The sequence below is a fragment of the Phasianus colchicus genome, chromosome 1 (genome assembly GCF_987193195.1).
Source record: "Phasianus colchicus chromosome 1, bPhaCol1.hap1.1, whole genome shotgun sequence".
NCBI classification, from domain to species: domain Eukaryota; kingdom Metazoa; phylum Chordata; class Aves; order Galliformes; family Phasianidae; genus Phasianus; species Phasianus colchicus.
Window position 1 is genome coordinate 28,309,286 of NC_143436.1, and position 15,888 is coordinate 28,325,173.

At 33.9% G+C, this 15,888-nt stretch overlaps 1 protein-coding gene across 9 annotated transcripts in view; it reads left to right on the forward strand.

Annotated features, from left to right (window-relative positions):
• IMMP2L (inner mitochondrial membrane peptidase subunit 2) overlaps nucleotides 1-15,888 on the forward strand; it is a 462,993-nt gene that overhangs the window by 310,514 nt on the left and 136,591 nt on the right. For 8 of the 9 annotated variants that reach the window (XM_090137646.1, XM_031615686.2, XM_090137691.1 and 5 more), the window contains one exon: nucleotides 3,884-3,949. In XM_090137646.1, coding sequence (XP_089993772.1) covers nucleotides 3,884-3,949 — 66 coding nt within the window. Of the gene's footprint in view, nucleotides 1-3,883; nucleotides 3,950-15,888 lie in introns of those variants that run through there. The other variant, XM_090137661.1, reaches the window with a different exon arrangement.

Below are 15,888 nucleotides of genomic sequence, written 5' to 3' on the forward strand. Positions count from 1 at the left end.
AGCTGTGTGCTAACAGTAATATATAGATGCATGTAAACAGATATGTACATACAAACACAACACAAGCTTCAGACATCTTTAACTTCAACTTTTTAATAAATACCTTATAATATCGTATATAAAATGCTATTATCAGAGGTATCAAAATTTAAATTATTTTAAAAGGTGAGCACAAAAGCTGTACAGGTTGACTAGGATAATGGTGATGAGTTCACAATCAAGATCTTTTTTTTTTTGGCGTATGTGCCCAGAAATTCTGAGTGCTCGGTCAAGAAAAAAAGTGTTCTCTTATGAAGTAGCATTTATTTAGTTAGATTTTACTGTTATTCAGGTCTGATTTTTTTTCTTCTAGTGATAGCTATTGTGCTAATATCTATCAAAAAATGTAATTGCTTTTTGGTGTGTTTGCATCTGACATTGTGTTAGAACATTTTCTGGTTCCTTTTTTTTTATTGATTACAAAGACTGCATTTTTGACAGGGGGTAATATCACATAGCACTTGACTATACATAATAATATATTTCTTTGGAGAGTAGAAGCAAATCAGCTGTTTTTCTTCATTTATCTTACTGGGATCTCAAAATATAGACTAAAAAGCACTCTCTTTAGAAAAGCCTGTAGAAACTTCAGTTCTAAGCTCTTCAGCATGATTTATTGTGTGCACTTTTGAATAGACTATAGTTAAATAAATCAAATAAGGGTCGAGTAAAAATATGGAAATACTATGCAAGTTTAATTATTGATCAAATTGTAATTAGCTTAAGAAGCAGTTATGGAAAATTATGCTAAGCACCAGTATCCATTAGAATAAATAATCCAAATAATGGAAGGGGAAAAGTTTCGGAGCAATATCATGACAAAGTACTCAGTTGGTGAATCAGAAAACCATTCAGAGGAGTCATCAGCCTTCCTCTCATCTTCTTTCAAGGTAAATGTGCTCAGTAGTATTGCTATTCTACAATGTAAATTCCCTGATGCAAAGCTGAACACGGTGGAATGCATGCTTCTACAAATTTATATGAATGTTTATGGGTATGTGTATATATATGTGTATATTTTTGTAAGAGCATATCATTAAAAATAAAAATATAAATGACATTTCATTTTTACTGGAGCAGTGAGATGATAACTAGAAAAGATTGTTAATACTTACCTGATGTAGAACAAGATCTTAATTTCTTACGTATTTGCAACTACTATTATACCCCTACTCAGTAAACTATATCATCTTATAAAATTGTAAATTCTCAATTTCAGACTGGTTTTGGGATGCTTCACCTATAAAATCTAGCTGTAGCTATGTCTGACTAGTCTTCATTTTCTCAATATGTTCTTTCCATGATGACATGTAGTGTCTTCAGGACTAAATGCATTTTGTTGTTATTGTTGATAAGGAAAATGAACTCTTTACAGCTCTTCTGCTATAGTCTATCTCCTAACTTTTGAACAAAGTGTGTGTATTAGTGGGAGGCGGTTCCTATTCTCAGTTGTGGGTTATTTTTTTTCTATCAGTATTGTTTGGATAGATAAAAGGAGACCTTTGCCAGAATACTGTGTAGGCTGGAAGTTGTATCTTGAAGTGCTTGCTAATGATGAATAAGTAATTTGCATCTGCCCTCATCACTCGGGTGATCCACCTCCACGTCTTCTTATCCTAAACTGCTTATTTCCTTTTCAAACAAGTGGACCAACATGAGACGCTTTAATCCAAAGTAATGATGTACTCGTGACACAGGCTTTAGTTTTTCTTTCTGTAACGTATAGGTACTAGCAGAAAGGTAACCACTCATTAGAACAGATACTCATATCTCAGATTTAAAGTGATGCTTATTCAAAAGCATGTTGGTTTTTTTCCCCCCCAGATGAGATCTGTACTTACACTGCAATATATATATGCATATACTAATCAAATGGAAAGCTAACATGGGAAATTGCAAACAAACTTTGAAATTGAAGTGTTAAACCAGAAGAGAAGTTTGAAAGAACAGAAAACAATTGTTTTCATTCAGTTTTTAGGAATATACAATTCATCACATACACTGTGTACTTTTTTCCATCGGTTCAGTTTTACATGAAAACATTACAATATGAATCCAAGTGAATAAAAAAGAAATAAATAAAACACTGGAGTAGTTTTTGCAAATATTTTAAATGTATAATAATAAAATATTTTTTATTTAGGCTGCCTTCTAATTTAGAATGGCAGGTGGTCACTGCTCAACAGAGTACACAGTGAAACCTGTTAGGGAACAATATGAGAAAGTGCTGTGGATACTCCACATGTTTTAATCACATATGCATCTAAAATTTGATTAATTCTGCCCAAGACTGATATGTTAAAAAAAAAATCAATTATGTGTTCTCAGCATGATCAGGAACATGAAAAACAAGAGTTAAATGGAATATAGAACACTTCGGTTAAAAATAAATTTTTCTGTTAATAATTCAGCTAAAATGGTTTAAAAATTCGAAGGGAATCAAAGTACTTTTTATGAAAATAAGGTTATCAAGTTTTGTAAACAATGAAGGGAAAATACCAGCTCTTTTGAAATTTAAAATTATAATTCTTCAATTTTATTTCATTACAATGAAATATAAATTTCAAACGTATTGACACAAAAATAAAATTTTTGAAACTCTTTAAATACTTGAATATATATTACATTTTTATTTTAATTTTTACTTACCCTGAAGCAATTTTTCTTTTCAACTTTTGTAAGAGCAAGTAAACAGCAAATACCAGTAATCATACAGCACTATTGATGAGTTTTTCGGCCAGATTCATTTCAGCATTACTTTTTAAGAAAATGTAATCTTAGTGTGCTACCAGTTGACCAGAGGTGAGCTTGAATGTAGTGGTTCGTTGTGAAGATGGCGTGACTAGTTCTTTCAGTAACAAAACCAGCAATGTAAACCCCTTGTAATTGCATTTCTAGCAGACTTGGAGTCTAAAATAAAGAACTCAAGCATCAGCAGAAAATCAAAACCATTTTTTTCCTCACTACCTTTTCAATATACAAGCAGCAAATAAAAAGGTATGTAAGAACATAAAAGCACTCTACCAAGTTTGCAAAATTAAAAGTAAAAAATGAAATAAAATGAGGTATAGAATCATAGCATGCAGAAAAGATTGCGGTGTGCATTAGTCTATCAAAACTCAGATAGAATAACACTTCTAGTAATCTTGTCTCTTAATATTCATGCAGGAACTTGGTTTATTCAGATTAAGTATGCAACGTCAACTTTGCTTTTTCATAATACTGTGTAATATGTGGTCATAATTCACTCAATAAAACATGATTCTAGGAAAAGTAATTGAAAAGAAAACATGGTATTATAGGTATTATATTAAGAACCTTTGATACTTTCAGAAAAGTTTACATGTCTTTTTAAGCTATCCACAGTTACTTAGGCAAGATTTACCTGAATTAGTGATAGTTATCAATATTAAAGCGGGGAATTCTTTTTTGCCCGAGGTGAGTGAGTCAGATGAATTTTTAAACACAATATGATGTTAGCTTTTGATGGAAAATTCCAGTTTTAACATAGGAATCTATTTGCAAAGGTACTCTCTTCACTGGAAGTGATACATTCTACTTCTAATGGTGTGAACTGTGCTTTACATGATAAAATGTATAAGTATGTCAGTTATTGTAGTGTTTGTATGCAGGTCATTTTTCAGCATCTGCTTTTCAATAATGGCTTGCAAGAGAATGATTGTAGTAACTTCACTTCAGTGGAACATCATGATTGATGCTATATGAAAGAGAACATGGAATCTCCTAATGACTTTAATAATGTCTATTTCTTTGTGGAATTTCTTTTCATTTTCTTAAAACAATGGGAACATTACTGATTGTATAACCTTATCCCCTGTCTTAGGTCTCCTAGAAACCCTGAACAGAAGATCATTAAACGAGTGATTGCTCTTGAAGGAGACATTATCAAGTAAGTGTTTTAAGCTATAGCGTTTTAGTCTTTATAGGAATAGTGCAGCTTTTCAGTGGATTTTAAATTAGTATCCTAGACAACAAGAACTTTCTAGTATTTTCTGTCTCCTGTTAAAAGGGATGTCCGTGTTGTACCTGTCTCCTTTTTAAGAGAAAAGTGATACACAATAATATTCACTCTTGTGAAATGTTTATGGGTGCAAATAATGCTTGTTTCTTAGAATATCTGTCATGTATCAGGACGGGTACTTGTACAACATTTTTAAAATAAGATTAGAAAACTATGATTTTTCAATTAGAGAATTAGAGCTGCTGTTTCATACTATGGTTGGCACATTTTCTGAGTTCTTTTATCTTTTTGTTTGTTTTGGGGAAATACTTTTGTTCCTCCTTTATTTTTGAGACAAAGGACCCTCATAGATGACTGCTTTAACTGCAGTCTATGGAAATCTATAGGGAATACAGTGGAACTGATTTGGAGTAAATTGTTCTATCAGAAGAGAAAAAAAAAAGCAAAAAAAGAAGACTTTTAATGTAGGTCAAGTCTTGGTTTACTCTAACAGATAGATCATCCTACTGGGGCTAGTTGGAAATAAATTACGAATAGAAGTAAATCAAATGTTTTTGTGGAAACCGTGCCATTTTGATGAAAACATTTGTTTAAAAGGATTTATTTTTCCCAAGTACAGAATAGAATTGGCATGGAGTTTGGAGGGTAAATCGCTAGTTTCCCACATTAAGATATGAATAACTTTGAGAACTCTTAGGCAATATAGCAGACTGGGACTGACTTTATTTGGATAATACTTCTTGCTCTGATGTAGTGAATACTTAAGAAGTACTTGGAAGCTGGAATTCAAATCAAGGATCTGAGTGTGGCTTCAGTGAGCCCTGCTTAACAGCAACAATGGTGGGCTGTTGAGCATTATGAGATATGTCTGTGTCTTTTTTATTATTATTATTTCTTTTTGCAGTCCATATGATTTCTATTTTATTGAAAAATTTCAAATCCTCTCAGTTTGAGCAGAAAATTCTAACATTTCATGTGGAGAAAAAGACTGAAATAGCAAACATTAAGAAAAAAATCTGATGTCCCAAAACTATGAAGATCTACAGCTACAATGAGCTATCACATTAAAGGGATAAAAACATAAAAATAATGATTGCTACTTAGTCATGTCTTGTGAAAACCTACGTCCTTAAGATAATAATATATTATTAATATATTTGCCTGAATTTTTGAAACTCAATGAAACTTTTGATAATATGAAATATGTTTAATAACATAAATTCCAACTGTAGTAAATTTATTATGCTGTACGTTCCAGAGCCTTAAAACTCTGAACTATTTGTTAACTTATGTGAGTGCTCTTCACCAAGTGGAAAAGGATGTTGGAGCATAGTAGCTGTGAGAGTGTGTGCAGAATACTTAAAAAACTGTATGTTAGTGTGTCACCTTTGATTACTGAAGACTGAGTAATGATCCTCATTTGTATTCAGAAAAACAGGCTAATTTATTTTTAGAAATGTTGATACCAGTAATTCAAATATGTAATATATTTCTACTTAAACACATGGAAGGTGTCCCACAGTCTTTTGCTTCATCTGTAGAGGCTTGTTTTTAGATAAAGAAGATATTATTGTGCTATTCTAACTTGTTATACTGTTGTCCACTTGTGTATGTGTGGGAAATAAAGTAATGCTTGCCAAACTTCATAGCGCCATGGGTAAAGCAAAAACTTAGGTAGCAAAAATTCAAAATAAATGTTATTTTTCTAATGATACCACAAGCAGGTGTGTGAATATTATATATTTTTGATTGAAACAGATGACTAGTCACACTAAGAAAACATCATTGTAAGAGTTTGACTTCTATTTGATATGTCTGAAGACAGTCTTTGTTACAAACTTCTAAGTTACTGCTGTTGATAATGAAGATTTTATATCTATATATTTATATACATTCAATTACTCCAGATCAGAAACTGAAAGTTACATGGCATGTGTACAGAAAATGGACCTGAAGGTATTAAAATGGATCTCTTCTCTATTGTTCTCACTCTGCATGGGTAAAAAGTGATGAGAAACTGATATGTAATGAACTTAGAAGTGTGTTTGAAGTTCTGCATTTCTAGTATCTGAAGTGGGATACATATGCCTGTACACAAAAAATCCTGTGTCTTTAGGCCTTTTGCAGCCCCACTGTTTGCTTAGAATTTCTTCTTGTTGAGAAAATATCCAGTCTCACTGCATAGTGGTTATTTCATTTCCAGGATGCAGAATAGTGGAAATCATCCTATGGGTATAATGGGGTTCAAGCACTTATGGATATACTTGTGGATATAGCAGTTTTGCAAAGAGATGGTGGTTATATACAGACTTGTGCAGTTGTACTTTTTCCCTGGAAGGTCAGTGAAATGTATGAAGTCTGTCTTTTTCTGCAAATTTTGATTGAAGTCAAATGACAAAATTAATTAATGCATGCTTTCAGTGGTGAGTAGACTTTCATGGTGGAGAAATCTGTGCAAATAATGATTTGGAAGGAATTTTCATTTAGCGCTCCACTAGATAGGTGATAGACAATATGGTTTGTGAATCTTTCGTAGTGCTTTCATAGCTGAATGATTTTTTTATTTTATCTGTTTGATGCATGATTAAGGATAATTTCACAAGAAAGCTGTGTTTTCTTACTCTATCAATAAAATAAGTTAGCATTTACCATTCACTAATAACTGATAGTAATGAGAGACCACATAAGAGAGGCATTAATATTGCAGGGAAGGTTCCTTGTATTTTGACTTGTGTTCAGAAGTTAAAAGTTCACAGTAGAAAAATTCTTTTTTTCCGTGATTCATTTCTAAATACAGTATATAAATGAGAGGAAAAAAAAAAAAAAAAAAAAAAAGTACATTTTGAAAAGAATGAAGTTCAAGTTTCTGAAAATAAATTTAGGTGAGACATTGTGGTGGGTCCATTCTGACCTTTCACTTTGTGTTTTTCAGAAATTATGTGCAACGCAGTACTTCAGTTTTTGAAGTATGTTATGATGAATTGAAAAATGGTACATATTTGTTGAGTAAGAATCCTGGCATTTCAATTCTCTGATCTTATTTCCAGTCTAGCTGGCAGTCCAGTTGAAATATATTGAGTAGTGTCGTGAAAATCCCTCAAATATCATAGTAAATTTTTATAAACCTACAACTCATAATTTAATTTGAATAAGCTACTGTAACTTCCACCTGAAAGGAACTGAAGGAAAAGAAAATCACCATTTAGCCTTTGAGAGGTGAAGCTATAGGTCAGCTTGTATACAGATAATGTTGCAGTGTGGATCCCATAAATCAGGTTTTGTTTTGTCTTAGATAGATTCACAGGAGAATTAACTTTAAGTAGGAAATCATTACAGTGATTCCTGAAGAGTATTTAAATTATAATTCTGCCAATGGAGACTATATTTTAAAAGTCAATATAATGTAATTTGTTAAAAAAAAAAAATGTTGGTATTATAAAACACTTTGAATATTTTGAAATTAAACATATTAAAACACATTTATCTTAAATGCACCGGTGGAAATTCAGAAATCTATAGTAATCTATCATGGATGGCTGAGTTATGGTATGTTTTCAGTAACACAAATAAATGAAGGTTTATGGTATTAAAATTGGGATTGAACTAATAAAATTAAAAATTAAGTCAATTCAGCAACTTACTGAACAAATTTTGCCTCCATATGGATCCATGTCTGCAAGAGTTTGGATTCTGCTTCTTTCCAGTCGTTATTTTTTTCATAACGCTGTAGCTGGATTCGAAATGACCTGTGAGCCCCTAAAATTCATAATTCTGAAATATTGTTAGGCTATTTAGGAGTCAGTGTCTTAAGTACTGAATCGTTCAGCAAAACAATGTTGCATTTTAGTGCTATATTTTGCAAAACTGTTCAGATATGAATAAGGTGATATTTACTTGTTTTTTCTCAAAGCATGACAATGCAGGGATAGATCATTATATTACTGTGCTGTAGGTCCAAAATAAGTATCAGTAACTTTTTAAATTTTGCTATGAAATGCATCATTAAATTGCAGAAACATTTGCCACAGAATATGAAGGACAAAAATATAAATGGGTTTGAAAAAGGAGTAAAGAATTCTTAGAAATAAAGCCTATCAGCAGCTATTATAAGCAGTGATCACAGTATAAATTTATGTACTTCTGTTGTCAAGTTCATGCAGGATATTATATTTCTTCCAGGCTATACTGGAAGATCCTATGCTGCACTAGCTTATGACCAAAACCTGATTATTACATTCACTTATTGGAGAACCCTTTCAGCTTCAAAGGAGCTGTTCACAACTCCATGCCGGTTTTTTGCTTGTTTTTTTTTTTTTTTTTTTTTTTTTTCTGAGAGAGTATGTGTATTCTAGTATTCCTCAAGTAGAAAAAAATAATAATCTGTTTTTTCTTTGATCTAGTTAAATTTTATCAGACAATTGTGACTATTCTTTGTTTTCACTGAGATGCAAGATTCACTGTCCAATAAGATATATGTTTTCATGCAGAGTGTCCCACCTGATAGTTAGGTCATTCCTAAAAAAACTGTGTGTGCCCTTGGAAGCAGGATATCCTTCAGGAAAACTAAATCTTAGTCTGTTTTGTGATTGTCAGGGGATAACCTGCTGCAGATGAGCTCTGCATAGAAGGACTTGAGGGACTTGTTGTCTGGTGGACAACAGGCTGGCCATGAGCCAGCCGTGTGCTCTTTTGTCCAAGAAGGCCAGTGATATCATAGAATGCATTAAAAAGAGAGTGGTCAACAGGTCAAGGGAGTTGATCCTCCCCCTCTGCGCTGGTCAGGCTACATTTTGACTACTGTGTCTGGTTCTGGGCTCCCCAGTTCAAAAAGAAAATGCATCTCCTAGGAGTCCAGCAGCAGGCCTCCAAGATGATAAAGGGCCTGGAGCATCTCTCGTATGAAGAAAGGCTGAGTAACCCTGGGTCTGTTCAGCCTGGGGAAAAGAAGACTGAGAGAGGATCTGATAAATGTTTATAAATATCTAGGGGAAGGTAGGAGGCAAATGGATGAAGCCAGGATTTTCTCAGTGGTTTTTAAAACTTGTACATAGGAAATTCCTTAGTAACATACTGAAGAACTTCTTTATGGTAAGGGTAAGAGAGCACTGGAAATGGTTGTGCCCAGAGAAGTTGTGGAGTTTTCTGTCATGGAGATATTTAGTACTTTTCTATATGCCTACCAATGTGACCTATTGTGGTATACCTTCTTTAGCAGGGGGTTTGGACTTGATAATCTCTTAAGGTCCCTTCCAACCCCTACAATTCTGTGATTCTGTGTTTTCTTGCAAGAATGTCTCTATGCTTAACAGCTTAATGGCAATCAATGAGCAGGAACTGCATCTATACCTTTTCCATACAGGCTATGTTTATGGCTATTCCTTTCTTCAGATTCATTGTCATGTTGGGCTTGTAAGAATAGATTTGTCTGTGGAGGGGTCCACACTGAAAACTGTGCTTAAAAAAAAATCAACAAAAGAGAATAGAGTCTGTTCTGCACTTGTGCAGCACTATCTTTGGAAGCTACAAATTTTTGAACATTTTTCCTTCGGAGTAGCTAATTGTAGTTCAGAGTTCTGTCTTTCCAATTTATAACCTGAAGAATGCCGTAATGGTCAAGCTGCTCTTTAGTTCTTAGTTTTGTTTTTGTGGCTGTATGCATGGAATACATATCTCATACTGTTTTTGCAGTTTATTTGCACTACTTATTGGGAGGGAATTTGGGGGATTTGAATGGGAATTTTAAGTCAGTGAAATCCCTTGTTGGGTGCCAGCTATACTGCTCTTCATGACTCGTCAGCATCCTTGTTTGCATCCTTGCAAATATCCTAAATTGAGTTTCCATTGATTTTGATTCCATTTCTATATGCAGAGTTCTTGCATTACTGTACTGTATTTCTGTAAATTCACATTATGAGAATATTGGTACAATGTCTTAAAGCTATACAAACAATTTGAAAAACTGGGAAAAGATTTCCTATGTCCATAATGAGTTTCTACAGTTCGATAAATCTTTAGGCACAGTTGTGAAGTTCATTGAGCAGAATTTCTAAAATTTGGCCATATTCAGAACCACAATATGGAGAGATGATTTTATTTTTCATTAGATTTCGATTGCCTAGTGTTTAATTGAGGTCCATGAAGAGAAAGAAAGGTTGGATTGAAAAGGACCAAAATGCTCATCTAGTTTCAACCCCCCTTCTATGTGCAGGGTCGTCAACCATTAGACCAGGCTGCCCAGAAGAATAGAAGAATAGACAGATGAATTTCAGAAATAAATACACAAATATATCCTTTTTGTTTTCAGAGCAGGTGAAGAAATGAAATTACTTGATCTTCTGGACTGTCATTTAGCCTTTATTTTTTCTGCATCATTGAAAACTGTTAATATGTACTGTTAATATCCAACAATATAATGATATTTATTCATTGTTCCAGGCAGTTAGGTATTAAATCTTTTAATTCATAATTTAATATATATGTATTATATATTTTCATATTACATATAAATTATATGGCTATAATTTATAACATTATATTAATAGCATTTGAGGGCTGCTCTGAAAGTAATGTCGTTTATTTTATTATGTTGGCCCACAGCAGCAGAGACAGGCGTTGATAGAGTGGCAGTAGAAGCTGAACCTTCCCACCAGTATTCCATTACATGTTGTTGCTGTGCGACAGATGGCAGCAGAGGGGCAGTCTGACTGAACAGTGTCTGACATGGAAGGGGGTATGAAGTGAAGGTGTGACACTGAATTCTTCCATGTGGAAAAAATTGTACTCACTGACATTCATTGACTGTTGGTGGATGTTTCTGTAGACCAGAGAGTGGATGTGAGCACAGTGAGGCGGTGGGGGAGTGTGAGCGTGCTGGAGCTGGTGACAGCAATGTGAAAGATAAGCCACATTCTGGTTGGCCTTGCAGATTTCATCAAGCGCAGCATGCAGGTTCACTCGTGAAAAAACATAGCTAATAAGTGGTTAATATGTTGAAAAAGAGGCTTTTGTAGCTCAGAATTGTATAGTAGTAGTGTTATTGTGTTCTTGGTGTCTGTTGTAGTTTCCATGGAAATAAATAGGAGGCATTACTTTTGAAGTGACCTGCATAATATTCATAACATTTAAACACTGTTTCTTTTTGAGAGTACAGGCAGCAGAAGCGATTGCTAAATGGTTGAGTGTATTGATACAATTCCTCTCATATTTCAGTTTATTGCATTTGTTAAGGCTCACCGAAGGGAAGGGAGTTTCCATGTAGACCCTTTGTGACCTCTGTAACTCTCCTATTAAAAGAAAAAACAGTATAATAAGATGTTCCAGGTTTGTACAGAATTTGCTGCATTGGCTTATAAGAAAAAAATATGAAACAACATATCCTATTATTTCTGAAGTGGGGACATTTGGTTTGGGCAACACTAAGAGATAACAAAAGAAACATCATCAATAGCACTAGTTTTTACAGAGTTATTCTTCAGACTAAACCAAAGGTACTAAAAACCTGAATGTGTAATTGTAATAAAATAAGTACTCACCTACTCTCTCTTAGTGTGAATCTGAAGCAAGACACAACTGTCAACTGCATCTACAAGGAGGAGAAAGGTTTGGGTTTGGGTTGTTTTTCTTTTTTTTTGGGGAGGGGGGGGGGGAAGGGTGGTTAATTAAAGATACAGCATTCTAAAATGCAGAAAGCAGCATCTCTTCTGAGCTGGCATAGCTGTGAGCACTGTGCATAACGAGTCTCAGTAGTGTTCAGAGATGATTTTAATGCTATAGTAATAAACAGTGGGGAAGTTTTTTAAATGCTCAGTAGACTACTTGGATTAACGCTTGTCTTGGCTTTCAGTGAATCACTGTAGTTATGCAACCTATGGTTATTGTGAAGTATACTCCAGCATATGCAGGAAATGTATCTTCAGACAGTTATTATCAGCATTAGCTGTAGCTGTGTGAAGTGCTATTCTATCTTGTACTGAAATATTTTACAGAAGTAAAAGAAAAAAGAAAACCAAGCTCATTATGTCTTTATCTTAGAAAACTACATATATGAAGAACAGGAATATGGAGAGAAGATGGGAAAACTGCATTTGAATTACCTTGGTCTATGTGGACCATGCTCATGTCATCAGATGAGAGCAGTGTAGCCTCAGCTATTTCTTTCTTTCATTGGTCAGTTGTAAAGTTCTCTGCTGTGTAAATATTCAGCATAGTTATCATCACTAATTTACTTCTCTTGTCAGCCTTCCATTTGCTGAGTAAAGACATGCAAAAAGTAAGGATGGATCTTTATTTTCCACAAAAAAAAATATTTTCTAGATTTTACATGAAAGCATTTTGAATAGGATTCTACCATGCACGCAAATATAATTTTAGGAAAAAAAAAAAAACATTGTATCATCGAATTATGTCTATATAGATTTATGTGCCCAGTTTTGAGCAGAAAATATGCTAATAACCTGGAGTGAGTTCAGCGAGAGCACTTCAAGATGTCCAGGGACTTTAGCTCTTGTCCTGTAAGGAGAAGCAGAGACATCAGGACTTGTTCAGCATGGAAACGAGGAGGCACTGAGGTCACCTAGCAGCAATGCCCCTGTACTGATGGGAGGGGTAATAAGAAGATTGGAACCAGACTCTTCAGTGTGGTGCATGGTAGGAGGAGAAGACAGGAGGCATAACTTGAAATAAGAGTGTTTCAGATCAAATAGAAATAGCTTTTTCTCTATGCTAATGGTCACGTGGCGGGGCTTTTGTAAACCCAATTGAGTAAAGCACTGAACAGCCTGATCTGACCTTGTAGCTAACCCTGGTTTGGGTGGGAGACTGGTCTAGAGATTTACAATTCTATGATATCCAATACTAATTTTCAAATGAATTATGTAAGACTTAGAGGAATGTTTTCTGTTAGAAAATGGAAGAAATGCAGTGTATTTATCTCTACTTATTAGTGGAGATTATTAGTTAAGAAAGCATATATTTTGAAGGCTTTTTTTTCTTTAAAGGAACAATTAATCTCTGTTTCACTGTAAGTTGATGTGCTGCTAAGTTACCAGATCTTTAGAAAAGACATGCATACAAGTGTAATCATCTCAATGGGAAACTCAATGGGTTGTCTTTTTGAAGAATTTTTTAAAACATGAGCAGTAAGTGATTAAAATGCACTAATATTTTTAAGCATTGAAAAATTAATAAAATGCTTTCATATGTTTTAATTCTAAAAAATTATTTACTATTTTTTCTTTCTAAGTTATGGATACAAATAGCCTGAAATTAGACACTGAAGTAAAAATAGCTTTAATGCTGGGCAATATACATCTTTTGAACTTTAGATGTTTGTTTAAGTTGTTTCTGGAAAAAGGTTGAAATCTGATGCTCATCTACATATATATCATTAAAAGCCCAGAACAACACTGGAAGTAGGTGGAAGTAAATATTATTAAACCCATTCTGTAGAGGAAATCAGGATGAAAGATGGTGGTGTTGGGTTATGCTCCTATAAGAAGTATATGAAACATCCATTAACTGAATTTACTGGGTTTTTCATCCCAGAAAATGAACAATACGTTCATATATTTGTCAGCATCAGATTTTCGTAGATGCACAGAAAGGCAGACAGTGTTTAGAACCTGGTAATTCTGTGCAGTTTCTTCTTGTAAATCGAAAGGACATTTTTTATTAGTTTGAGCTGTGTTAAGATCTAGGATAACATTGTGTTTGCAAATTAAAGGAAAACACGCTGAAACAAAAAAGTCTATTCTGAATAACTTAACTAAATCTTACTGTTTATTATTTCATTTTACTGCAGTGCAGAAGCACTCTCTATCTCATGTAAAAATGTAGGTCTCTCTGAAAGTAATGCCTCCTATTTATTTCCACGGAGTCTACAATAAATACAAAGAGATATAAATTTAGTCTAAATTAAAATCAAGGGCTAATAGGTTTAAACTGAAAGAGAAAAGATTTAGATTAGATGTCAGGGGGAAGTTTTTTAACAGACAGAATAGTGAAGTGCTGGAATAGGCTGCCCAGAGAAGTTGTGGGTGCCTCATCCCTGGAGGTGTCCAAGGCCAGGCTGGTTGGGCCCACCATAATCTGATCTAGAGCCTGATCTAGTGATTGGCAGCCCTGCCCGTGGCAAGGGGGTTAGAGGTAGATGATCTTTGAGGTCTCTCCCAACCCAAACCATTCTGTAATTCTATGATCTTTTTTGAAACTTATTTTGTGCCATATTTATCTCATCTTAAATGGGGTTAGGACACATGTAAGGACTACAAAAATGTCACTGTTTCAAAGCTTTATAGTTGATTTTATACACTTCGTGTTTTTCCATTGTGTGAATTAATGGCCACAGAATTATATACAGGATGACCTGATGATTCTTGAACTCTCTCTTTCTTGCTCTCTTTCAAATTTAGGAAACAGTGTAGAGTTTCCTATTTGTTTGCTTCTTTTCCTAATTAGATTTACAGCTTGACAAAATTCTGTAGTGTCAATTTGTATTTTATAGCACTGTCGATCATAAGCAATAATTACTCATATTTTAATTTGAAAATTTTGAAATTGTTTTCCATTCTGTAAAGCTTGCTAAAATATGTTGGCAGAAGTATTAATTGTAAATTGTTCATTTAAAAAGATTTCCTCCCTATTTTTGTGCTGCAAACTGATCCTGAAATGATGGCCTGAATAGTTCACAGTAGCAGAACTAATAAGGTTTTGGATTTCATCACCTTACCACTTAGGAGATTCAAATGAGAATAGGGGGAAAATGACTATTATCTTTTTTCATTATTATGGAACTCACTATTGTTGACATTCTAGTTCTGCGAAGTAAATTGTGTGATGGAATAGTAGAGTATTTGGGGTATAATGTGTAACAAGTCTTTAAGCAGAGTCTCCAGCAGTTGTGCTTAGGAGACACAAAAATATTTTCTGCTTTGTTGTAGTTGACAGTGATTCCACAAATAATTTCTGCTCACTGATCATTATGCCACAACCTTTTACATATTAAGCCAAAAATACATTATGATAAACTGCATGTCATGTATTTTTATATGCTCAAGTTTATTCCAACCAGTATTTCTAATGAATAGGTTACAATGTTACAATTTTATAGAGATAGCAATATATATATATATTATTCAAACATTTTTATGACATGAAGGAAAGCCAGTGATATATGCTGAAAAAGATTGTGATAGGATTTGCTATAATTGAAAACCAAAGTGTAGTACCATACTAGTAGAGATGGGAGTCTAATAAGTGATGGATCTCTAAAAGAGATAGAATAGAATAATGGATGAGGAAATAAACGAGCAGATTAGAAATAGGTACATGCCTAAAAAGGAAAGGTGACCTTTATTGGATTTCGGGGGACTGACGTGATGTCTGGCTAAATTAATCACAGTTTCACTGTTAGCGCAACTTTCTGTGCAAAAAGGCCAACAGCGCCTACATGCAACTTGATGGAAATGGATAATATGTATAATTTAAAGTAGTAATGTTGTGTGTCTATTCAGGAGTATTATGAAACATGTCTTGTCATATTTCCAGTGCAGGGTATGTAGGGACGATGTTTAAAAGAAGGATTTAGATTTCTAGTAATAAAAGTCATTCTACTGTTTCCAAAACTAATGCAGTAGTTAAAATTTTAATTAAACAGGTTTGCAAGAGTGGGGGATAGAGACTAAGTTCATAAAACAGACAGATATGCTTTGTAAATGAAGAAGAAAGCTAATTAATCCAAGCATAGCAGTATAATATTAATTTTTAAAAATACCCCAGGTATATTTGTAGGAAATCTTGCCGTAGCTGATTTCCTAGTGGGTTATCTACAGTTTATGTGCAGCATCTATGCTGCTGACACTCCATAGCCA